At 39.1% G+C, this 25821-nt stretch overlaps 2 protein-coding genes across 2 annotated transcripts; one reads left to right on the top strand and one right to left on the bottom strand.

The window, feature by feature from the left end:
- Positions 1-636: 636 nt before the first annotated feature.
- Positions 637-12574, bottom strand: PAK1IP1 (PAK1 interacting protein 1). Its single transcript, XM_054591953.1, has 10 exons — positions 12444-12574; positions 9815-9980; positions 6168-6288; positions 6018-6092; positions 5511-5563; positions 4968-5113; positions 4778-4875; positions 3041-3140; positions 2201-2324; positions 637-2047 (listed from the first exon to the last, which is right to left on the bottom strand). Exons 1-10 carry the CDS (start codon positions 12525-12527, stop codon positions 1842-1844), a joined length of 1173 nt encoding a protein of 390 aa, XP_054447928.1. The 5' UTR covers positions 12528-12574; the 3' UTR covers positions 637-1841.
- Positions 12575-15453: 2879 nt separating this feature from the next.
- Positions 15454-25265, top strand: CUNH6orf52 (chromosome unknown C6orf52 homolog). The gene is made up of 4 exons (XM_054592110.1): positions 15454-15541; positions 18081-18258; positions 21560-21605; positions 24930-25265. Exons 1-4 carry the CDS (start codon positions 15504-15506, stop codon positions 25085-25087), a joined length of 420 nt encoding a protein of 139 aa, XP_054448085.1. The 5' UTR covers positions 15454-15503; the 3' UTR covers positions 25088-25265.
- Positions 25266-25821: the final 556 nt, after the last annotated feature.

Here is a 25821-nt window from a genome sequence, read left to right as displayed (position 1 = left end):
ACGACGTTCGTTACTATTTACCCAAATAAGTTGAAAACATGTCCACCCAAAAACCTGCACAGGAATGTAGCAACTGCCAGAGAACTTGGAAGCAAGATATCCTCCAGTAGGTGATATGGTAAACTGTGGTGCTTATATAGGACAGAATACTATTAAGCACTAAAAAGAAAAGAGCTGCCCTGGCTGGTGTAGCCTGTGGACTGAGCATCAGCCTGAGAAACCAAAGATTGCTGGTTCAGTTCCTGGTCAGGGCACAAGCCTTGGTTGCAGGCCAGGTTCCCTGTTTGGGGCATGAAAGGCAACTGATCCATGTTTTTCTCGCATCTACTATTTCTCTCCCTCCTTTGTCCCTCCCCATTCTCTAAAAAGAAATAAAATCTTCAAAAAAATTTAAAAAAAACAAAAAACAAATGAGCTATCAAACAATAAAAAGATACGGAGGAAACTTAAATGCAAGAGGCCCATCTAAAAATGCTACAATACGGTATGGTTCTAATTATACTACATTATGGAAAAGGCAAACTATGAAGACAAATAGATCAGTAATTGTCAGATATGGAAATGAATAGGCAAAAACAGTTGTTTTAGGGCAGTGAAAACACTCCGTAAATTTTAATAAATGTCATTATTTGTCCAAACCCATAGAAAGTACACCAAAAGTAGCCCCCTGCCCTTGTTGGTGTGGCCCAGTTGGCTGGAGCATGGTTCCTGCAACCAAGAGGTTGCAGGTCGATTCCCAGTTGGGGCACATGCGTAAGTTGCAGGTTTCACCCTCAGCCTGGGCCCATACAATCTCCGGTCTGATCGCGTAGGGGAGGCAACCAATCAATGCCTCGCTCTCACATCGCTATTTCCCTTTCTCCCTTTCTCCCTTTCAGAAGGCAGTAAAAGGGTGCCCTCAGGTGAGGACTGAAAAAAAAAAGTGATTCGCAAGTTAAACTTGATTATGATGTGTCGATGTAGGTTCACCCTTGGTAAAAAAATGTACCATTCTTGTGAGCGATGCTGATAGTGGCAGGGGCTACAGGGGCACCAGAAAAATCTGTTCAATCTTCTCAATTTTATAACCCCAGAACTACTCTTAAGAAAATAATCTTGAAAGCAAACAAACAAACAAAAAAACCCCCTATCTTCATCTTAGTTTACAGGCCTGAAATAAGTTAACAAAGAGGTACATTGAAATGTCAGACAGACAATTTGGTTCATTTCCTGAAGGACTTCCTCCTCTAAAAAGAGTGGCATTTCCAGAGTCCAAGTGTCAGATATCTGATTTTGCCAAGTCAGGAGGGATTCAACATTTGCCCAGCTAAGTAGAATCTATAAATCCTCTATTAATGCATGTTTTTGAAACATCCAATATCTATGAGGAAAGAAGGTAAATGATGATGAAAATATAATCAACATGCTGAAATTTAAAAGTACCTGTTAGTCACATGAATTTTTTATGGCTTGAAATGGGCAAAAAAAGAAATGTCACTTTTCCTGCCCTTAAACTCTCTTATTTACCTCTGGTAAAAATGTATTCAAGATTGTTGTGATTTTGTATTAAACTACATTATTTTGAGAGAGAACTTTATTTGCTTTATACAACAGTAAAAACTCTATTACACATTAACATAATATATATCATGATATATATTGCCTACTAAAAAGTTTTGCCACTGTTTAAAAAAAAAGAACAAAAAACTGAAAGTGACTTGGTGATTTTTTAAGTTGTACATTTTCTCCCAAAGAGGAAATTCCTAGCTTTTACTTGGAGGAAAAAATTAGATACATTTGAAAAGAATGATTCCATCTAAAAAGTTTTTCTCTTAGGAGAAATCTGAATTCACTGCATTTATTCATACTTTCTTCTTTTTTCTCTTCTTTTCCAATGTTTCTACCATTTTTCTCTTCTTGGTTGACACCAGGCCACTTCCTTTTGTTGGCTTCTTACTGACACCAGTTAAACCACATTTCTTCACGCTAGGTTTTGACTGCCTTTTTTCTTCCTGCACTGCATCACCAGATTCCCTTTTGCTGCTTTTTGACTTTTCTTCTTTATTTACTAAAACACAAGACAATGCATGTAAGATTGTTTCTCCCCACTGAAAAAGAATCGCAGGATGACAATAAAGTAAAGTTATCTGGGTCTCCTTCACTTCAACACTTCAAGAAGTAACCAATTATTCAATTTTTTTAAATGACCAATTTCATTTACCTAGAGAAGGCTCTGCAGCTGGAGGAAGGCTTTCTTTCGGGTCTGTCATGCTGTCTAGCCACACTCCAAGGCACGTCAGCCTGGCGTTAGTATTTACTTCACAAAGTAAAGATGGGGGAACTTTCTAAAACAAACAAGAAAAATTCATAACATAGGAGAATTTTAAATAATTATTCTTGTTTTTCTATAATCAATACCTTAAAGCACTGTACTTTCTTGAGAATAAAATATGCTATTTAGATCTATTATCTTGATTCATAGTCGATTTGGCTATGTCCTTCACAGAGCCAATTTCTGACTACTTAGAAATTTTAAATTTGCTAAGGAAAGGGACCATGTCTTGTTCATTTCTAGGTGTTAACAAAGAACCATGCACAAAGTGAGCACTTAACAAACCATATTCACAGAATAATAAATAAGAATGTCTAGGAGCAGGAGACCATCGAAAGGAATTTTCCAATTATCTGCTCCAAAACTACTACTGGTTCCATAACTAATCAGGAATTCCCAATTTTTTTCTCATAATGCCAGTATTTTATCTAACAAAATATTACAGAAAATATCAATATACAAAAAAGAAAAAAGGAGCACTTCTCTGAAAAATCTGGAGTTCTGGGATTCTAACAGCTCAGGCTCACCAATGCCAACCCAAGTCAGATCCGTGGAACCCTAACTTTAAAATCATGAATATCAATCACACCTGAAAGACATTTAAAAAGCTTGTTTCATGATCTCTGACTATTACTCTTAAGAAAAAATTCCATCTCAATTAACTCAAGGCAATACTAACAGTAGTAAGAACTGCATTACAGTGTATTTACACTGTGCGAAGACACTGACCTTGTCCTGTTTAAGCTTCCACATTTTGATGAAACCATCACTTGATGCTGTAACAATAACATGATGCTCTGGAATTTCAAAACTGAACATGTCTTTTACCCTAGAATAGAAATATTAACACCATAAATGATCTTTTCTTCAAATAGTACAGCACTGTTAATAAGCTTCTATGCACACAGGCTCTTGATTTTTCAGTAACTGTGCTTCACTTCCAATGAGTCAGTGAGTCATTTTTCAGGGCCTAAATTCTAAGATAAAACTGACTCTTAACTGTATCTTTTACAAGTTGAAAAGATAATGACAATATTATAATCAAGTTATCACAAAAGAAATAAAGATACTTAAAACAACGCCCCCCACCTGAAGAAAACACAAGTTCAGTATGGAGAGACTAATAAGACAAAGACATGAATCAAGACTTTCTCCTATACATCCATTCCTCTCATTCCAGTGCCACCAACCCTAGTCTAAGCTACTATCATTTTTGCTCTGAATTATGAAGTAGCCTAACTGGCCTCTCTGCTTCCATTTTTGCCCCCTAACAATTTTTTTAAACATTAGTCAAATCATGTTACTCCCAGGCTTAAAGTTCTACGAAGCAAGGGTTTGCACTGGAGTAACACGGGAATGGAGGAAGTGATTGGGAATATTAAAGAACCAAGGCTGACCGTAAGTTGACAATTGCTGAAGCTGAGTGGTGGATCTATAGGGTCTGCTTCCTTAAACTGGTCTACCTGCCCTTAATTTTTTCCATAATAAGAAATTAACACAACAGAATCTACAAGGGCACTTAACATCAAGTCAAAACTTTTCACCATGATCTACAAGGCCATGCACCATTTGGCTCCCTTTAATCTATTAACACAGGTCTTCTGTTCCTGAAATGCACCCAGCACTTTTCTCACTCAGAACCAGTGTGCCTGAAGTTCTCTTCTTTTTAAAAAATAGTTGCTTTATCTCTGAGATCCCACTTCCCCTTCCCTGATCACGTTAAACAGGCCTGTATAGCGACTGCAGTATTCCGAGTGTTTACAAAGAGAGATTTCTTAAAACCTATTATTTAGAAAATAAGAGCGAAGACTTACTTAAGAGGTAGAGCATGCAACTAAAACACACTCAAGTATAACTCTTTACATTTTCACCTTTTTCAAAATTATAGTGGAAAAAAGCAGGGACAGTGCCAGACAGAACTGGGTTTGAATCCCAGCTCCATTGGCTAACGGTGGGGTAATCTTGGCAAAGCCACTTAACTATTTATTCTGAGATTCAGGGTCTACTCCTAGAAATGGTGAGCCATATGAGGGAACAGAGACTGGCACAAAACAGAAGTCTGTAATGCCCTGTATTTCTTCTGAAGGAAAAACAAATAAGGTATAAAGGGGAAAAAAGCAGACAAGGGGAATAAAGTAAAAAGGCAAGAGTGGTCAGAGGCAAAGCTCAAGGCTGTTTAATTTTTTTTTTTCCTGTACAAATATGGTTCATTTCAGACCCCCAAGACTAATGAAATTATTGAAAATGTATTTTGTGCACATGACTCGTCCTGACTTGACCACTTTTGCATTTACTAAGGCCAAGACATTTTCACCATCCTCTTAAGACTCTAGATATCATATATATGCAGATGTCTACCTCTGCAATTGTTCATGAAAAACATACATCCTGCCGTATGAAACTATCCCATATAACATTTATTGAGACTGTACCCATACACACAATAAATTAGCAAAAAAAAAATACCTATTTTCATGAGCTTTAAATTCACAGAGACACATTAATGAATCAGTATCAAAAAACCTTATAACTTCTTCATCTCCAGCCACTGCAAGGACAGACTCCTAAGAGAGAAAGAATGAGTAATCCAGAATGTCAAACAATTCCTACCATCATACATACACTAAACTTGCATCACTGATGTCTGATCACTTACAGAAAGAAACGTAACAGAAGATACTCTCTTTTCATTTGTGATGGTGCCACTAACAGATGCTGTGTCAAGATGATAGACATCTATTTTATTTAGTAAGACAACTACATATTTCTCTCCTTTGGGGGACCATTCCACTATGTGAGCATCTGTGAGTTAAAAAACAAAAACTTTCATAAATTTAAAAAATCAGAATAGGAAATCTTTATAATGCACATTTTCACATCCATTATCCTACTGAATACTCAACAATGAACTTATGATACCTATTTTGCAAGTTCAATTTTAGACAATAAACTGGGTTCAAAGAATCATTAAAGGTTATAGAGCTTGTAAGTGGTACAGCCACAAAAATCCCAATCTAAAATAAAAGAATGTAACCCAAATCATTTGCTCTCAGAGATAACCACCATCATGCAGGCAAATAAATGTGTATATGCATGTACATGAGTGTGTATGAGTGTGTGTGTGTGTGAGTGTGTGTATGTGTGTGTATTCATATTCTATCAAGTGGTCATAAAATACATTCCAAACAAAAATACTCACTTTGTTTTATATTTTTTATGAATGCCGATCTTCCTTCCACAAGATTCCATGTTCTATAAAACAAGAAGCTCATTTATGTTATAGTCACTGACTTTTACTAGGCTTAAAGGCAAGCACAAAGAAGACTTACTCAGATGTCAACTTACTAAATACATGGCTATTCAGAAGAACTGCCATCTTTCCTATACAACAGCTGAAATATTTATTCTCAAGATTAACTTGTTAAAGGGGTATTCCCTCGTCCTTTTAATATATTTAATATATTTTCAAAAGGTTTCACCTTCTAAAACACTTCACAGATCACAATGATGGAAATCTAATGTGCATGTTTCCATATAGAGCTTGTCATTTTTTCCTTACCATTATAAAAAGGTTCACTAACTTTCAACCTTTCCTGGAATCACAGTATTTGTGGGGGTGGCAGGGGGGTGAGGTGGGGGGGTTCCTGTTGTACTTGAAGAATAGACCACAACTAAGGAAAAATGCTGTTGAGCATTAATGACGTACCTTAATGTCTTATCTGTACCCACAGACAGAGCCAACTTGCCAGATGGGTGAATAGAAAGAAAGGTCACGTGTCCTCTAAAAGGAAATCAACAGTTAGCCTCCAACTTGACTGGCACCTGGAGACTGCCAACAAGAAAGGGCAGGACTCACTTGTGAGCCTTAATTGACTTCAGGCACTCCCATTTCTTTGCATCCCAGACACAAATGAGTCCATCTTCTGCCCCACTAATTAAGTGCCTGTTGCCGTGGAATTTTAGGCAAGTTATTGTGCCTGTGGAAAAACAAAATAGGCTAAATTAATATTCAAAAGTACTATTCTGAATGCAAACACCATTTCTGATTTGAAGGCTATCCTGTGGTAAGTAAAACATTCAACGTAAGTATTACTGAATTAAACCTTATCACTTTAAGGGGAAAAAATTAACTTTTTAATATAGTAGTTTTAAGCTTATACAAATATTTTCAGCAGTTTCTCTAGTTTTACATATAGATTTGAACTGACCAGTTTACTTTCTTGCTCTACATTCCTGTTATCATAAACTTGTAATCATTTGTAATAAATATGTAATCATAAAAGAGCTGGTAAGACTAAGAAGTCAAAACTAAACAGCTAGCAGCTAACCCGGGGTAACAAGCAGAGAGGTACAACTATACGGCTTCTACTTTCCAAACAGTTAGTTACCCAATCATCCACATTCTAGAGCTGTTTTTTGGGGCTGTTTTTTTTTTTTTTTTTTGAATCCTCAAGGAAGATAAGTTTATTGATTTTAGAGAGAGGAAGAGAGAGGGAAACATCAATGATCAATGTGGGAGAAATATCGATCAGTTGCCTCTTGCACATGCCCTGAGTGGAGATCAAACCCACAACCTGGGTATGTGTCCTGACTGGGGATCTAACTCACAACCTTTTGGTGCATGGGACAATGTTCCAACCAACTTAGCCTCCAGACCAGGGCCCAGAGCTATTTTTAATTCAACTTCTACACAGTTCTCATTCACTGTCCTAAGAACTTAAAATGTTAAACTTCTTCACTATGCCCTCTCTTCTTCCCATAGTCGAAACATTAAAAGGTTGATGGGAGGTGAGTTGATGGAAAAACCCAACATTCCTCGAGCTCCCAAAAGCAGTTCATGCCATTACACATTTACCTTCAAGTAAAATTCTCTATGCTTTGAGGCTGTGTCATCCAGCTTATCTTCCCTGTAGCTCAGGGGTCAGAAAAACACTGCCTGCAGGCCAAATCTGGCTGGTGGATTCTTTTTGTAAATGCAGTTTTATTTGAACAGAGCCTTACTCATTCAATTACAAGATAACCATGGCTGCTTTGACACTACAATGGCAGAATGAATAAATCCTAGCAGAGACCATATGCCCATAAAGCCTAAATATGTATTTACAATACTATTTTGTCATTTATGGAATAAGGCTGTGAACCCCTGGGTCACTAGTGTTCATCTATACACCTCCTGGTCAATCCTTTACATTGCTCTTTACATTGAAAGAGCCAAAGAGCTTTTATGAGTAATTCTGTACCATGCTCCCCACCCCGCCCCTGCTTTCTATACTAAGACTATATGGGCTTATGTACCACTTTTCCTTCAAAGTGGGAGGCTTTAGCTATCTTTGCTCATGTTTTCCTGTTTCCCTACTGTCCCATTTCTTACTCTGGATGTTTTGCTTTCCCACTTCTTCCGCTCCTTCTGCCAATGACTCCATCAGCTCCCTGGAAAAGAGCTTATCTAGCCAACTGACAGAAAACGAGAATTTATGAGGAATAAAGGAAATCGAGGGCCCTACTTCATTCACTTCCCCCCATCCAAACTCTTACTGTAAGTCTTCTTCTTATTGTTGAACACCTGTAAAAATGGGTTTGTTTTGTTTATACCAGTTTTGTTTAAATTATTTCCTCCAAGCCTTAGAAAGAGAGAAGCCTTCCTCGTACAAACCAGGCTTAGAAGAGAGAGAGAAGAAATATATGTTATACCAACGCAAAGCCTAGCTTCTGTCAAAAAACAAGACACTTGTCAAAGTAGCTAAGGACCATCTAAGGACAGATACTGATCACTCCTAATTTACTGCTAGAAAACGATGCTTGGGATGAAACTTCTGAAATATATGAAGACAGGATAGGAAAAAAGGCTACCTGTCTTATGTGCCTTCAACTGCAGGAAGCCAACTTCCTTGGCTGAGTTTCCCTAAACTAAGTACATATCTAACTGATTATACTTATTTGAGTTCTTCCTTTCCAATTTTCCCTTTTCTTGAATACATGTTAAACCCCTCATTCTTCATCTCCTGGGAAACTCCAATGAAAATAGCATATACTATTCAATACTGAGGAAAAAAAACAAAACTACATGTTCAGTCTATTTCTTGATCCTGCCACTATATGGGGCAATATACCATCTGTGTGGAAAACCCAACCATGACTTGAGAATCACTATTTCTTGACTTCCTCAAGTCTAGTGACTTTCGCCTTCTCTGTATTTTGGTTCCTCACACCCACAGTGTGGATACTGTTACCACCCAGAGCTGTTCCACATCAGAACTTTTCAACTCTTAACAATCTACTCTCTGACCCCCAACCTCGTATCTTTCCAGATCTTTCATGCCTACCATCACTCACACTCCACCTGCAACACCTGCTTTCTTATTTCAGAGATCCACAGACCCTTAACAACCCATTTTCTCTAAGCTGAAAACCTAGTCACCAAAATCCCTAATTTCCCTGTAATTTAATCCTTCTGCACAAATCCAGTTTCCTTGCTCTGCAGAAATGTCTATAGTTTACTGCAAACCAATGTTACTAAATCCATAGCCTCCAAATTCAATTGGGTGGCTCTCATCAGTCCTTTTGCTTATTCTGAGTGAGCATCTCTTCCATATCCTAACTGCCAGCACCTTCCTCAAACCTGAATCAATTTCCCTCCCATTCAATCCCTAATCTTCTTCTCTTAAGGGTCACCAGGATCTGTCCCCATCTACTTCTCCTGCCACCCCAACCTTCATTTTAACCTTCCCGTAACACTGACCTGCTTACAGTTCCCTATGCATGCCACTGATTTAAAAACATGGGCTGTAAATCTAGGTTCAAGTTCTCGTTCTACTCTTGTGACCTTGGGCAAGTCATGTATCTCTGAACTAAAGCTTCTCTTCTATAAACTGAAAATACATGTACACCTTTTGGCACTGCTGGTACATGATACCCCTTCAGTAAAGTTAGCTGTTCATATGCTGTCTGCTCTCTCTGCAATACCCTCTCCCTCTTTGCAAACTTCACTTGGCTAACAGCTGGTATTTCTTTTTCTTTCTTTTTTTCCAACTTTAAAGATTTTATTTATTCGTTTTTAGAGAGAGAGGAAGGGAGGGAGAAAGAGAGGGAGAGAAACATCAATGTGTGGTTGTCTCTTGTGCATCTCCTTTGGGGGACCTGGCCCGCAACCCAGGCATGTGCCCTGAGGGAAACTGAACAGGCGACCCTTAGGTCTGTTGGTCGGCACCCAGTCCAATGAGCCACACCAGCCAGGGCTGGTATTTCTCTTCAAGGTAATTCGGATGTCATTTTAAGTAAGGTTTCACTGAAAATTCATTTCTTCCCCTTTCCCTCTAGATTGAGTTTAGTGCTTCCCTTGTCTTACAATACAGACTGTGAACACCTTAAGGACAAAGAACTACATTTTTTTCCTCACTTCTGTATTTCCTAGCATAGAACCTGCTTAATGAATTATGCAACTAAAGTCCAATTATAAAGTAGTAATATCTCATCATTATTATCTGAGAGGATATAATTTCTTACCATTGTGATGCACCAGAGCTCCATGGTCTACCTTCTTTTTCATATCATAAATATGAATTGTTTCATCTTTGCTCCCAGTGACTACAAAACGACCATTTACAGCCACCGCTGACAAGGAGGCCGTGTGGGCATGATGAGTGAAGTCAGCCACAGGAGTCCATTTCTCCTGAAGAGTAAATCACATAGTCAATGTCATAATCATGTCATAGTTCTCTAGGAACCGGTAAGTGGTTCCATGATCCATGGAACCTAATACTGGATCTACCAAATGGAGAAAACTATCCAGTGACAGAATAAAACAAAGAACCAGATAATTGAATAAGGAAGGTGAAGCAAGAAGATGGGACTGTGATGTTGAGTATCATGAGTCCAAATCAATCATTCAGATTTGACTACAGGGCCTTTTAGGTTCCCATCCAAATCGTTAACTCCTTATTACATTTACTTATATGTGACTTGCATACTGTTCACTTATTCAAATATCCAATTTTTATTTGAATTTATTCACTCAAAAACTAAGTGACTACTATGTGCCTAGCATCACTTTACAGTTGATATACAGCAGTGAACACAAGAAATGAAAGTCCTTTTTCTTATGGAACTGCCATTTCTGTGGGAGAGGCAAATGAATAGCGCAGCACATACAGATAACTATAATGACAAGTCCTATAAAAAACACACACAACAGGATTAATATTATGTTTCAATTAGTATCAACATAAGCCCTAGAGATGTGACTAATGATGAAGTTTCACGAACTCTACACTCACTGACAGGTAACTTTTGGATTGGATAAGTGTGATTGGTTGAGTGCAAAGAATGGATGCACACACACCTCTTAATTTGAAGGACATACATCAAAAAGTATTAGTAAAACAAACAAACCAAAGGGGGGGAAAACCCACCAAATTTCTCCGAACACCCTTATAAAAGTGTTATTGCAAATTAATTTTTAAATGACTACATCAAAAGACAGTCCTTCCATCAATAAAAACCCAGGGAACCTCTTTTGAGTAAAGACACAACATTCCTGAGTGGGCTACCTTGGCTATAAATTCAAAGAATAACCTTTGTGCATATTACAGAAGGAATGTTGGTTATCTGGGCTACTGCCTGTCTAGGTGTAGAAGCAGTACTGGGTAATGGTTAAGTTTCAAGTGTCAGAGATACCCAGGGATAAGTCCCAGGTCTGCCAAATTATTAGTTGTGTGGCCCTGAGCAGGTCACTTAACATATCTCAATGTCAGGTTCCTCATCTCTAACATGAGTATAACTGTATCTGCCTCAGAGGACTGCTGTGAGGCTACATGTGTCTGGAGCATGGTAAGCAACTTTATTACAAAGAGAACACAAGCAGTAGCATCACCTTTAAATACTCAAAACATGTCACCTTTCAACCAAAGGCAGAATAATAAGCAGAGAAAATAAACAGAAGCAATTAATCAAAACACACTACTAATTTTCTGGTTAATTCAAGACTGGCACCTTGACTTCTTCATTAAGAAATATTCAATGTGCCCTGGCTGGTGTGGCTCAGTGGATTCAGCACCAGCTATAAACCAAAGGGTCACTGGTTCGATTCCCAGTCAGGGTTGCAGGCCAGGCACGCAAAAGGTAACTACACATTGTTGTTTCTCTCCAATATCTTTCTCCCTCCCCCTCTCTCTAAAAATAAAACTAAATCTTAAAAAAAAAAACAACCAAATAACTGCTCTTAAAAACTCAATTAAAATAGGTTTCTAAAATATACCTAGGACTGCTTAGGTGAATAAAAAATAGTCCTAGCACCTGGCTGATGTCGCTCCGTGGTTTGAGGGCTCAACGGCAAACCAAAGGGGTCGCCGGCTGACGATTCCCAGGCAGAGCACAAGCCTGGGTCCCCGGCCAGGGCCCCAGCAGGAGGCGCGCGAGAGGCAACCACACATTGACGTTTCTTTTTCTCGCTCCCTTCCCCTCTCTCTAAAAATAAATACAATCTTTAAAAAATAAAATGTCCTGGACTACAAAATCTTATTTCTAGTCCTGGGTACCTGTTTGACTACTGGCAATTTACTTGTTCACTCATACATCTCATAAAATACTTATATTTTGTTATAATTTCTCTCCATACATTTGTCTTCCAGTCCTCGCTCCCTTATGCCGAGAAGGTATCTACTGCAGGATCCAGAGCCTTGGCTTCTTTGCACCTTCACTGGTAGTAACGGCCCCACAGTAAGGATCCAATGATGAGCTGATGTCATCCCAATCCACCTCTAATACTCTGTAAAGCTCCAGGCCAGGAATTGAGTGAAAGAGCGAACATCTAAACTGGTTGTCAACTTATGGGGCCGACCCTTAAATACATCTACGACTCATTGGCCCATCCGCAGAAGCGCCATCTTTCTTTGTGCACCGTGGTCAAAAATGTTTACCGCAACAGACAAGTGTTACCTCGTTTTATGAAATGCCTGCCCCATGTTTTAAAAAACTACCTATATGTAAGTCTCCTGAGTTTGATTTGTCAATTAATAGCTAAGAAATCAGATAGTGTATTCACCTCTGGTTTTGTCTTTACCCGGGCCCTGCAGAAGCCAAATCTGACCTTCCCCCGCCCGCAGCTCCGGTGGTCCCTTGGCCCGTCATCTCTTACCTCGTGGTCGCCGCTTGCCTTGCGCTCCGGGCGTACAGCGAACCCAAAAAGGACCTGCTCGTAGCAACCAGCGACCAGCTCCATTCAGTAGAACACGTGCCTCTTCAGAGAGCCGCGCTCACTGTAAGGGGCGGAGACTAAAACGGATACAAGAGTAAGGAGGTCCTTGTCTCTGTCGGCGCTCAAATAGACGTCAGGATTGCAGGACTGCCTAGGAGCCTGCAGCAGCAGAAACGGTTTCTACGCTTGAAAACCACGCAAAACTTCCAAGCGGAGAATAAGGAAGGACACCACATGAAGAGGTTCTCATTGCTGTGGAAAAAAAAATGGGGATAAACAGGCATATTCTAGGAAGCCTTGAGCTCGGGGCGTCTAAGAGGAGTGGGCTGGACTTCCTCGCGAAAGCCCCTCATTTTCATGACGTCTAAGGAAGGGGCAGGCTAGCTTCCGGTAGGGGCAGGCTAGCTTCCGGCAGGGGCGGGGCTCCTGGCCGCGTTGTGGTGGTAGTTTGTCTGAATGGTCCTGTGCTGTGGGCTGTAACGCCGGGTATAGCGGTTAGCTTTCCTTCATGTGCGGCAAGCGCTGGAATGAACCTGTTTTTCTCACAGTGTCTGGTAGCAGGGCCATGAGGGCGTGGGATTTGGGGTTCGCGGTTACCAGAGCTGGCCACCCTGAAAGTTCAGTCGTTTCCCGCCTTCCCAGGCCAGGTAATCCCTGAACACCTTTCCTGCCAGCTTGGTTCGTTTGTCTAACCCTGGGATTCAGTTGGCCAGCGTTGCTGCATATCGTGGGGTGGCAGGAGGACGCTTTGCCTGAGGGATCTAAAGACATACTGCGTGAGGAAGAAAGGTCCAGTTATCCTTGGTGAGCTTTCCAGAAGAAAATCTCATTTTCACCACCTGCCCAGCAAACATTAATAAAAGCAAAATGGCTTTAATTTACATTTGAGATTTTCATGAGGCTTGGCTATTCAAGGATGTGTCAAAATCACGTCTTCGCACAAACTCCAACAGAGTATTGCAATGTGCAATTCATCTCATAAATGCTACAGAAGGTCGATTTGACAAGCAGGAGGTAGAAGCATACGTCAGTGTCGATTCTTCAAACCCCGTTTAGTGGTAATTCTGTTGCACACCCTTTTGTTTCCAAGAACGTTTGTTCTCTGGTGTTCTGAATTGTCGGTACGTTATTTGTGTTTAACAAATACGTTTTGTTGTATTTGATGCGGGGTCTTACACAAATGATTTCACTTTGTTTGCTTTGGTGTCGTAGCACAAGGAAGACCTTGTATTCTGCGCGCTTAGGTGACTACACACGTAAACACTCCCCATGGACTGGAATGTTGTAGTTAATTCCCAGTCTCTGCAAAACCAGCGTAGTCATTCACTGTTTTATAATAACTCCTTTGCTTTGTGCTAGTTATCTTACTGTGTTACAAAAAGTCAAGTTATTTTACGATTTAAATTATTTCCTATTTACTGTTTCTTAGCTATTATCTCCAAAGAACCATTAAGGTCAGAGGAATGTGAATTGCTTGAGTGGGTGTCCCTTGGGCATGGGACAAAGAATGAGTAAGCAGGACATTTCTTTGAAGTCTCGTATATTATCTTTAGAAGCAAGGAAAATATGACCAGCAACACTGAAAGGAAAAAGAAATCAACAGAGACAAGAGGGAAGGGGGGTGGGCAGGGAAAGGGAAGGGAAGGGGAAAGTCAAGGAACATATAGTAAGGACTCATGGACAAAACCAAAGGGGAAGAGCTGAGGGAGGGAAGGTGGGAGGGGGCAAGGGAAAGAGGTGGGGGGAAGGCAGAGACAAATGTATTTAAAAAGTAAATAAATTAATTAAAAAAAAAAAGAAAAGAAAAGAAAAAAGAAAAAAAAAAAAAATAAAAAAAAAAGACCTTTTTGCATTTTACTCCGTGACTTGTTTAATGTGAAAGTAATATTCTCTCATCCAAAAAGGAAAAAGAAAAAAACCCAACTTCGAATAAAACTATTCCAAAATATTATGTTTTGTATAATCTGTTGTTTCTGGAATGCCCCTCGTGCCCTGCCTCATTACCCCAGGGAAACCTCAGCTGCTGTTTGCAAAGAGTTAGTACTCATTTAATATTTTTAAAATCAAAAATTTAACATATCACTATTAACAGAATAATTACTGTTTCAGCATCTGCTACCCTATTGTCACACTTTTACCTGCTTAAGTACTGGACATATTTTAGAGAAGAAACTTGGGGCTGGAAAAAGTCTTTTGCTCCAACCTTTTAGAATATAGTTAGTTCTAGAATGGAAACCATAGTGTAAGCAACATAAACATAATTCAAATTGGTTTACTTTTTTTATTTTTTATTTTTTTAACTGTCAGAAATTAGTGGAACCAATTACACAACTCAGATGACCTTAGCATTTACTTCAGGTGTTTCTACTCCTAGGAAGTTAATGAACCCCTAAAATTATATACACAATTGTGTATGTACATTTTTGGAGGAGAGTATTGATAAAATTGTTACATTTTCAAAAAGATTAGGGCCTTCTTAAGGTTAAAATACACTAGTAGGGCCTAAGGGTATAAATGCTGAAATAGGTCCAGAAAAGGAACTCTCAAAACCACACAAGTAACAGAACTAGTGCTGCTGCTGCTTTTTCTATTTCCTTGGACTTGAAAATTGCCTATAACAGAACAGTGGTTTTTCATTGTCTAAGGAAAAAAATAAACAAAATTATATACCTGTTCAACTGGATTCAAACTGAACATACTTCCTGCTCCCTTTTCCAAACAGGATATAAGAAGCTATTTAATCTCATTCTTGTAAAAACTGCAGTTGCTAAGAAACAACCACTGTTCAGAGTTTATTAACACTAAAACTACGGTTTTTAGTTTTGCTTTAGATTACTGATTGAAAGCTTATGTTTAAGTCATGCATTTATTCTTTCAGTAGATATTTATTGAATGACTTTGTTAAAGAAAAAAGCAGCCACTTTTGTGGTTTTTTTGTTTTTTGCAGGAGGACAGTGGTTAGTGGTGGTGGTCAAGTGGATATACTAGGCTAAAAGCAGGATGCACTGGAGAAAAGTTGGCGCTATTAGAAGTATCACGTGAGTCTAATATTCCTGCCCAATTATTCTCCTTTTCAGTGTAACAGGTAGCAAGTCTCTTAAATCTTAGGATTATAGAGGTTGCATGTGCTTATATTCCCAGAGGACTTTGGTCTTCTTTACACAGAGACCAGGGAAGCAGAGAGTGACCTACTTCCCCTGGTCGCTGGCCAGTGGTCTACCCTGATATAAATTTGCTTCACCTGCTTCATGGGACTAATCCAGGTGAAATAGGAGGTTTGCATTTGAAGCTTTTAGAAAGCAAAACAATATTTGTGAACTCTTTCTAGCCTCTCCCATCTATAAACCCTTGAATGTTTATCTTCATCTCTGGAGCCTTGTTCATGTCCTCTGTGCCTCAGCTCTTGCCATCTTCCCAGGTGACCCCCACCCCAAGGTGATTTTAACATGCTACATTGGCCCCTCTTCCTCAGCCTCCTTACCACCTTATTATCAATGATCAACTCCCACACTCCTTTCCTACTACAACTTCATCTCTTACCCATTCATAGCCTGAATTTTGATTCTTTTTACAAAAAAAAAGGTCCAAAAATAAGAAAAGGGAAAAAAACTCCAATATTAAAGTTTTTACAAAAAGAAAATCCTTAACCTATGTTTTGTTTTATGTCTAAGCTGTTATAGTAGTTAAGAATTCTGTTTAACTTCGTATAACTTAAAGCAATAGTGGCTTAAACAAGACTTTCATTTCTTAAAAGAAATCTGGACGTAGGCCAGTCTGGTGCTGGTACAGGGAGGTAGTCCATAGTTATTGGGACCCAGGCCCATTCTCTTATGTCCGATCCTGTATTTTTATGCATGATGTATTCCTTGATATTATCTCATAAGCCAAGATAGGTGCAGAGTTATTTTGGCTCAGCCATTATATCTATAATTTCTGCGCTAGGCTTGGGGAAAGGGTGGAGGACAGAAAGGCCTTCCAGCTAAGCAAACTCTCTGCACAGCTTTACTCAATCTCCTTATAATAGTTCTTACTGACATCTTATTAGCCAGATTTTGACCACCTGGCCACATCTCCTTGTGAGCGGGAAGCTAGGAAATGTAGGCTTTTAAGAGAGGCCTGTTACTGCCCCTGAATTAATTCAGGGCTCTGTTATTAAGGAAGAAAAGGAAACAATTTTGGGTGCCACCTAGCAACAATGTGTGTCAGAGCTGCTAGTCAATGACATCTCCCTTGAAGATATGGAGAAATCCACTAGAATATAAGCTCCACTATGTCACAAATGCCTGTCCCCCTGCCTTGTGTCTAACAGGAGCTCCGTAAATAATGGGTAAATGATTTAAACTCATCATGACCATTACTTTTCTTATTGCAGGTACATATAGAATACATCAAGCATTTGAATAGTGGAATAGTTCATTAATAGTGGAATAGCTGTTAACAAGCGTTAGGGAAATTGCCAAACCCTAACTGTTCCTTTTTACTCTAAAAAATTACCTTAAATTTTGATTCTTCATGTAGCCTTTCTACTTAAAATGAATGGGAGCTGGCTAGAAAGGCGGAATGAGGCTCCATTCCAAATCTATTGAATCAGAACCTACATTTTAAACATGCACAGGCAACGTAAATATGCACTGAAGTTTGGGAAGCTTATTGTGCTCTTTAGAAAAGAAATACTGAACCACAGATTTTTTTTTTCTTTTTTTTTTCCTGTACGCGAATTAAGGGGGCAGGGGACGTGTGTGTGTGTTTGATATATGAGTTCTTCCCACCAGCAGGTTGAGATGATTTCAACCTGTAGGAGATATTTAAAAAACAAAAAAGAGACCATGAGGTGGCCAGTTCTATTTACAAGTAACTGAACTGAGGAGGGAAGCATCAAATTTTGGTATTTGTCTTACATCAAAAGTGACTCTCTTCCATAGGTGGGTTGGAGACTTCCGTGTCCTTCTCAGTTGCCCACCACATACTCCCCTCCCTCCCCTTGGTTTCTGGCCAGCTTCCCTAGGCCTTACTCTTCAAAGCCAGGTGGTTTGTTGAATCCGGTGCTGAAGTTCCCCAGGTGACTCCCATGCACTCCTGCCCCCACCCAGGTCTTAACCCCATTAACCTGAAAGTCAAGCAGTTAATTGCCAAGCAGGAATTGCCACTCTCTGAGGCAGCTGTGAGAGTTATTTGTCAGGTTGAGAGGTTTTATTTAGCCCATGAGCTGGAATTTGACTCAGGAGTAAGAACTGTGGATTCCTCATCTTGTTTTATCAAGTTTCTGGATAAATGGCTGGACAGCAGAGTTTTGCAGGTTTTGACATAGCTCAACAAAATAATTATTACTGGTACTGGCAAAGGTGAGTTGTTTTTTCCTGCTCCAAATGAAAATGAAGGCCATTCGTGTTCTATTTCTTATATAATTTTTAGCAATTTACAAACTGTTGCTTTGAAAATTGGTGTTCTTAAACATTTAAAGCAGACATCATACTTACTTTTAACTTCTAGGGAAGGAGGAAGAGCCCTGTGGTTTTGAATGATTCTGCTGCCTTGGTTAATGATGTCATTCCTGTTGTCTCCCTTCCCTCTGCCTAGAGTGAAGCCGGAGTTTCAGCCTCGCCAGGGTTACCCCTTTAGCAGCTGGTATGAGCAACAGCACAGCTGTTGTCCTGTTTCTGGCTACAGCTGTGGTTGTGCAGTGACTGGAAACGAACCCAACCTTTCTGCGTGTGGGACCTCCGGACACCCAACTGAAACTTTAGTTATGCCTGAGGTATCACTCTCTAAAATGAGTCATGTATTGTTCATGTGTTAACATGAAAACATCTTTTTCCTACTTTCACACCTCCCCATCATTCAGATTCTCACAGTGATGGCTTTTGCTCCCTGTTTTAATACCAGAGAGTAGCAACTGATGATCTAAGATATTTTGACTTTCAAATGACCCTAAGTCCTCACTATTTTCTAAAAACAAAATAGGCTGATGAAGTCCTGTGCCTAACTTCTTGTTACTAAATTTTAGATTATCATCTTTCAGTAGATTTTACTCTTAAACAGTTAAAATAAGACAGGAGGGGGGGTTTTTTTGTATTGTTCTGATACAACAGTAAATATTAACACACTTTTAAAAAGATACTTTACTATTCTGATTACTAAAATAACCTATTTCTGAAACCACACAAAAATGTACTGGAGTGAAGGAAACCCTCCTCCTCCCTCTTTCCTCCCCTCTTAGAAGAAAACACTAAGCTCATCTTCTCCTCTGGATTTTTCCCTTGTACTCTTGCTAAATTATTGTGATTGGGCTTTGTTTATTTGGGGAGTTGGGAGCAGCCTGGGCAAGTATGGACTGTGTAGTATATACTTGTTTGCTTCTTGCTTCTGCGTATAGGTTGCATCAGGAGTGCTTTTTTTAAAAGCTGCCTGTTTGGCTATGCTGTGATTTAGCTCATCCCTATTGACTGTCATTTTAAATGTTCTCAGTGCCTTAACAAACTCCCTTTTACTTATCTTCAGGCATTTGAGTGTTTTTTTGGCTAAGAAAAATTTCTGAAAGTGGGAGATCTGGATTAAAGGATACAACATTTAAACTTTTGAAAAGCAACTTACCAAAAAGCCTGCCTGGGTTTACACTTTCCACTGCTCCTGTAGGTGTGCTTGCTTCTTTATTTTTTGTTGTTGCTGTTGTTGTTGTTGTTCAGTGTGATTAGCGAATTGGACAAGTGAGGAAGTCTATTACTGAGGGCAAAAACCTTCTGCCCTCAATACCTTTTGACTTAGTTGATACTTTTGTCTATCTTCTGTTGTATTGTGCCCCTTTTTCTTGATTGCGTAAGATATTTACATATGATGGAAATTAGCCTGTTGCAGTCAGTGTTACAGATTTTTGTCCGCAGTTTATTTCTTAATGTACACAGTGACATTCTTTGTGATGGCCATGGCTTTTACACCAGAGTTGAATTTAGCAGTTAAACACTGTTTTAAAACTTTCATTTGCTTGATTTCTGTTCTTTTTTCTTTTTCTTTTCTTTTTTTTTTTTTGCCCAACCTTTCTAATTTTTTAAGTCTGTTTCAGGTGTGCCTCTTAGAGAAAATGTATTGTTAGACTGCTCACCTTTTTTTCCTTTTAAACACAATTTGGGTTTTACCCTTTTAGCAGATGCTTGTTGCATCTTCTAAAAACAAAACAAAACAAAACAAAAAACCAAAACACTTTTTTCTACATTGTCAGGTTTTAGTACTTTTTTTTTCCCCTTTTACCCCTTTTTGGAGGGAGGGGAAGTAGTCTACCTGACTTCTAGGTAATTTAAAGTTACCTTTATATCTTTAAATAGAGAAGTATAGGTTTGAGTATATCAACAACTCCAGAAATGAAACCATTCCTTTTTCTCTCCATTCATGAAAAAATAAAAATTTAATACGCCTCTTTCTCTCTCTGCCACTCCTTCCCTCCTTTCTTCTCCCCATTTTTGTTGGCACATTTTGTTTTTTTAATATTTCACCCTCTAGTCAAATTATTACTATAACAAGCAGTTTTTCATTCAAGAATTTTAAATATATTCTTTTTGGTTACCATGCTTGGGCCACCTGCCTGCTCTCTTGGTAGGAGTTCCTGGTTATGAAGCTGATTGCAAAATTCAAGATGGTAAAGCTCTTCATTGAGTTTTTTCACTCGTACATCCTCACTTGAGCCCTTCCCTAATAAAACGTGCCCTTTGTGAGGTGTGATAGTTTTATTGCCCACTTCCCCCATTGAAGCACACCCGTGTCCCTAGCCCTTGTCTCCCCAAGTTAAGGAGTTAGCCTCTCCATTTTGACCTTATGTCTTGCTTAAGATTACAGGAAGTAGATATCTTCAAAATGATTCTCGGGTCTTTGGAGGTTCATCAGCACAACCTGCTCAAACTACCCCTAACAGACAGAAACCATTTATAGTTGTCCCTTTCTTTAAGGACAACCAGCAGCACACACTGCCCAGGTGAACCTCAGGCTAGAGAGAATGCTCTGCCTCCAGATAGGTTTTGCTCCACGCACCCTCGTAATTTAGGATCCACATTTACCAGATCACACATTGAAAAGGTGAAAATGTGAGATTACTTGAATATTATATTAAAAGAAAGGTCTCATTTAAGTACAAACTCTGGCTTCTTCGCCATTTCTATTTAGAAAAAAATACATCAGTGGTATGATTAAATTTCTGGTACCTATATAATTTATTTTCCAAAACAAGACCTATTTCAGAGTTAAAGGGGGACATACTTTCAGATAGATTGAAGAGCTAGTGGATCTTTGGCTTTCAATATAATCTCATTCTTATCAGCAAGGGAAGCTTAATTAAGGTCATTGGTGCTATGAGCTAACTCAGCCCTTCCTGGATTGGGTGGCTCTTTGAAACAGCTGTACGACCTTAACAAAGACAGGTCTCCAACAGGTGCTTATAAAGAGAAGAGTTAAAAACTTACCACCAGTAGAGCCAACAGAGTCTGGATTAACCAGCCAAAATTTATTTTGGCAGTGCTTCTAGACTTTAGTTCTCATTATGTCAGAGGATGGTTAATTGGTTTGCTTTTCTGTAGCCTCTACGTTTCCTTACACACCTCTTATTCTGGTCCTTAGCTGAGCCATAAAGTCGGGGATGTGATTAAAAGGCCATGAGGGGGATGTGCTTGTGGAGACTGCAGATTGTCATCTGGAAGGAAGGGCAGAGCTCCAAGTAGAGAGTTTGGCATCTAGTACATGGGCTATGGAGTCTGGATGCAGGGTCCCTAGGGTCTGGTTCCTATCCCAGGCTCTAGGATGCAAGTTAGTTCTCAGAAGCTTCAGAGAGCCCAAAAGTCTTTGTCAGGTTTGCTGCTCCTTTGTGAGTTTTCTTCTGTTGACTCAGTTCACTCATTTTATAATTGTAAAATTATATCATTTAAAGATTCTTCTAATCCAAGTTCAAAAATAAATTTGACCTAAAGGGAGTTTAGTGTTTTAGATATTATTTTTGAGAACTAGCTTTCTCTAAGAAAGCATGTGTGATAGTAAACCCTTAAAATTATTTTGTCTTAAATTATTGATTTTCTTTGTAGGAAACCACAGCTCTGGTGGAAAACCAAGATGAAGACCTACTAGAAGGTAACATAAACCTTGTGTTGCTAAAACACAAGTAGTTAAAAACAAAACTAACCCAATTTCCAGGTTCCTCGTTCACTCAACTGACTAGAAACTGAGAGATCCTACTGGAAAATACCAACATAGTTGTCTAAGTGTTTTTCTTTAGTAATTCATCTAGTTTTTGCAAATTGCTTCTTTGAGAACAAGTCTTTCTCAAGGACTGGGAAAAGGGGGCATTTCCAGAAAAATAAGACAATAAGTTGGTTTTTTTAAGATCTGTTTCCTCCGTAAGTTTAGACTTGGGGATTAATTATGCTTTAATTTTAATTTTTAAGGAAGAAAGCATGCGGCAATCACTGTGGCCTTGGCTTCCTAGCTTCCCTCAGGGTTATTGGTTCCTGAAGAACTCAACAGGTCCCCTCTGTAGTGTCAGGTGTTTCTTCATGTAGTTCTTGATTTGTTTTGAAAAGACCAAAATGTATCTGCCCAGAGAAGAGCCCTGTTTCTGAATGTGTCTTATTTGAGGAAGAGAAAAAAACATTTGGCTTCTTTTATTTTTTTTTAAGTTACGGGAAAGAGAAATGCAGAGAACTCTTTTGCCTGTTTCTTATCAACTGTCTGTCTTACCAATGCCCATCTGGCTTCTTCCCTTACCCCCACCCTAACCACATAAGACAAACCCACCCACTGCCTTTTTGATTTTATCAAAGGTGGGAACATCCATCTTTATAGTCTCAGTACCAGTACAAAGTCTGCATGTGGGTTGGTGTTCAATGTTTAAATAGAATTAAATTGATATTTAAAATAAATCTTTAAATGCTATGGGGCAGTTCTAGTTTTTAGTACTTTGAAATATGAATAGTGGGTGCCATTCCAGCTCTCAGGGGGATTTCAGTCTGGTTACCGTGTGAGGCTGTCCTAGCTTTTACCAGTTCTCTAGATGGTCTATAAAAATGACAGAGGGAGGCGTATCATAAGATTGTGCTGTCTGGATCCAGCCTGCCAGGGTGCAGATCTCTTTTATAAGCTCTGTATTCCAGGCAAATTAACCTGCAATGCACTGGCATCCTCACCTGACAAATGGGACTTAAAACCTACCTCATACAAACTGTGAGGACAATACTTTTAAAGTGCTTTTAATGGTTTTAACAGGTCTGGGACAGAATAACCTCTCAAATGTTAGCTATTCATTGACCTGGGCAACTCTGTCCAGTAGAAATGTAATGTGAAACACAAATCCACCCACATAGGTGGCTTTAAATTTTCTAGTAGCCAAATTTAAAAAAAGAGGGGGGGCAAAATTAATTTAAGTATTTTAAACTTAATCTTATATATTCAAAATATTATATCAACATGGAATCAATATAAAAATGTAATGAGATTACAAAATTTTTAATACCAATTTTTCAAAATGCAGTGTATATTTACATCACATCTCAACTAGACTTAGCCACACTTCGAGTGCTCAATAGCCACATGTGACTAGTGGCCACTGTATTGGACAGCATAGATCAAGAGAGCCCACAGCTTTAGGAAAGATGTAATTCATCTGTCTTTTATAGGCTACTATTATTCCAATGGCCAACCTCACTGGAAGGGCCTAGATCATTAATCTGTGATTCCTAGTTGACGTCCGTTTTCTAGGCCACAGGTTACAGGACAGAGATGTTCATAAGCATGTGGTCCTGACATCTCTCCCCCAGCCAGGGACATGCAGAGTCAGAAGCTTTTTAGCCAACTGCCCATGCCAATAACAGAAAGGACTCTGCAGCATGACTTTAGGAAAGAAAAATCCAGAAAGGTCAGGGAAAACTAGAATTATCTCATTTTATGATTCCTAGCTCTCAAAGGAAAGATAGTTCAAAAGGGATGAGAAGCTCTAAAGAACATAAATCAGACAACACAGTCACAAATGACTTGAAGAAAAAGAAGAAGTAGCTCATGAAGCTTATATGATAGGCGGGGGCTATTTCATGATCTTTGTTCTAAAATGATAAATACGGAAGGACATTGTATTAGTAAGTGGGCTGCTATAACAAAATACCACAGACTGGGGAGCTTGAACAACAGAAATTTATATCTTGTAGTTCTGGACAGTGAAAAGTCCAATATTAGGTGCTAGCTGACTCACTTTCTGGTGAGGGCTCTCTTCCTGGTTTATGGATGGCCACCTTCTTATTTCCTCAGGGAGTGAGGGAAGAGAGATCTCAAGCTTTGATGTCCTTTGTATAAAGGGCACTAATCCCATGGAGCTAGGGCCCTACCCTCATGATCTCATCTCACCCTAATTATCTCCCAAAAACCCCATCTCCAAATATCAAATCAAAAGTTAGGGTTTCAACATATGAATTTTGGGAGGGTGTGGGGAACACAAACTGTTTGTAACAGGCATATAAATAAATACATGAGCACGTGAGTATTAGGAAGCAAATTATGGCCCTAAATGAGCTAAGGCTTGCAAAACTTATGAAGGAAAACAGAAAGGATTTCTTCAGTTACATTCAATATAAGGAGAAAAAATAGAATACATTTAAAAAGTCAGTGATCTTAGAAACCTGTTAATTTGAATATCTAGGTCTGATGTTTTTGTGATAACGTAACACTACCTTCTCATCACAGGGTTCCAGATTTTAGAGACGGAAGGTCAGGTTCCTCTTTTTCTCTAAATTACCAGTAGTTGCTGTATATAAGTTATTCACATATCAATCTGTTAACTAAGCAGGTAAAGTAGCATGGTTATTTTTTCAAAGCCCTGTCAGGCACTTGGTCCTGGCTTACTGTTTGGCACTATATCCACCCAAGTGCTCATGCCAGAAACTCAGGAGTCATCTTTTACTCTCCCCCACCCCCCGCCACCTTTTTCCCTTACCCTAAATTGACTCCATCTCTAAATAGTGTCTGTTGATTCCATCCACTTTCTCCTCATTTGCCATCCAGATGCTCGTTGAGTCTGGTAGTACTACTTATTTTTTAGGTTCAATTTCTTTTTTCAAGTCTTTTTTTTTTTTTTAAAGATTTTATTTACTTTTAGAGAGAGGGGAAGGGAGGGAGAAAGAGAAGGAGAGAAACATCAACGCGTGGCTGGGGACCCAGCCTGCAACCCAGGCATGTGCCCCAGCTGAGAACTGAACTGGAGGCCCTGTGGCTCTCAGTCCCACACTCAATCCCCTGAGCCACACCAGCCGGGGCTCTGTTTTCAAGTCTTATTGAAAGGAAATACAATGTAAAAGTTTTAACATTAATTGTCTGCAACATTTCCTGCTAATGTTTTTTAAAAGCTGTAAGCCATTTCTAATATATACCCCGTCAAATTCTACTTTTTACATGCATTATTGGTTTCTACAGATCCCAATCTTCATTTGAATATCGAGGAATTAAACAAAGAGTTTATGGTGAAAAGTGAAGAACTCTACGACTCTCTCATGAATTGCCACTGGCAGCCCCTGGATACAGTTCACTCTAAAATCCCAGATGAGACTCCGCAGAAGCCAGATGTTCATTAAGCTACCCAATGATCATATTAATTGTATTCTGTTTTGTTTTTGTTTTTCAAAAATATTCTCCCAGGGATATACGGGGTTCTGTATGTAAACACAAATATCCAGAACTTAAATATGATTGAAATGATAGAACATATTGTAAATAAATGTTATCAGCACACCCATTTCCGAAAGTGTGTTATCTTAAATAAGTGCCAGAGGAGGTCATGGTAGAACAAGCTGCACTGTAAGACATTTGAAAGTAGATATAATATGAAATGGGTCTGACCTGACCTGACTGTGGCCTTGCCTATTCTGATGTGATTTGTGATTTGCTAATTTCCTCTAATGTTAAATGCTCATGGAGAGAAATCCTATCCATAGAGATGCAAGGTTTCTTGCCTGCATCTTGTATAGGAAATGTAGATTAGAACTTGATGTTTGATCTCCATTTCCTGACCCACAAGCTCTCTCATGGCAGAACTGGACAGTAGAAAACATTGGAGACTCGCTTACCTCATTTGAACAGAAAAATTCCTAAGCATGGAAAAAGTTTGCTATCTTCCTTTTAAGAATGGAATTGGGCCTCCATAAAAGCCAGCTCTGAAACTTCAATGCATGTTTTGACTGTGCCCCTTGTAAAAGTATGCTTTCTTTTTTATTCTGAAGATGAACATGGTCCTGTTTATTGCTTTGTCAGAGATGGATATTAATTAAGAGCCCTGGGACTCATCTGGGTGACTTGAAGACCTAAAGAC

Source organism: Pteronotus mesoamericanus, unplaced genomic scaffold, assembly GCF_021234165.1.
Source record: "Pteronotus mesoamericanus isolate MK-2021 breed Mesoamerican mustached bat unplaced genomic scaffold, CSHL_Meso_final scaffold_31, whole genome shotgun sequence".
Taxonomy (NCBI): Eukaryota; Metazoa; Chordata; class Mammalia; order Chiroptera; family Mormoopidae; genus Pteronotus; species Pteronotus mesoamericanus.
The sequence above is the reverse complement of the archived record's forward strand: the minus strand, read 5'-3'. Positions and strand labels throughout refer to the sequence as shown.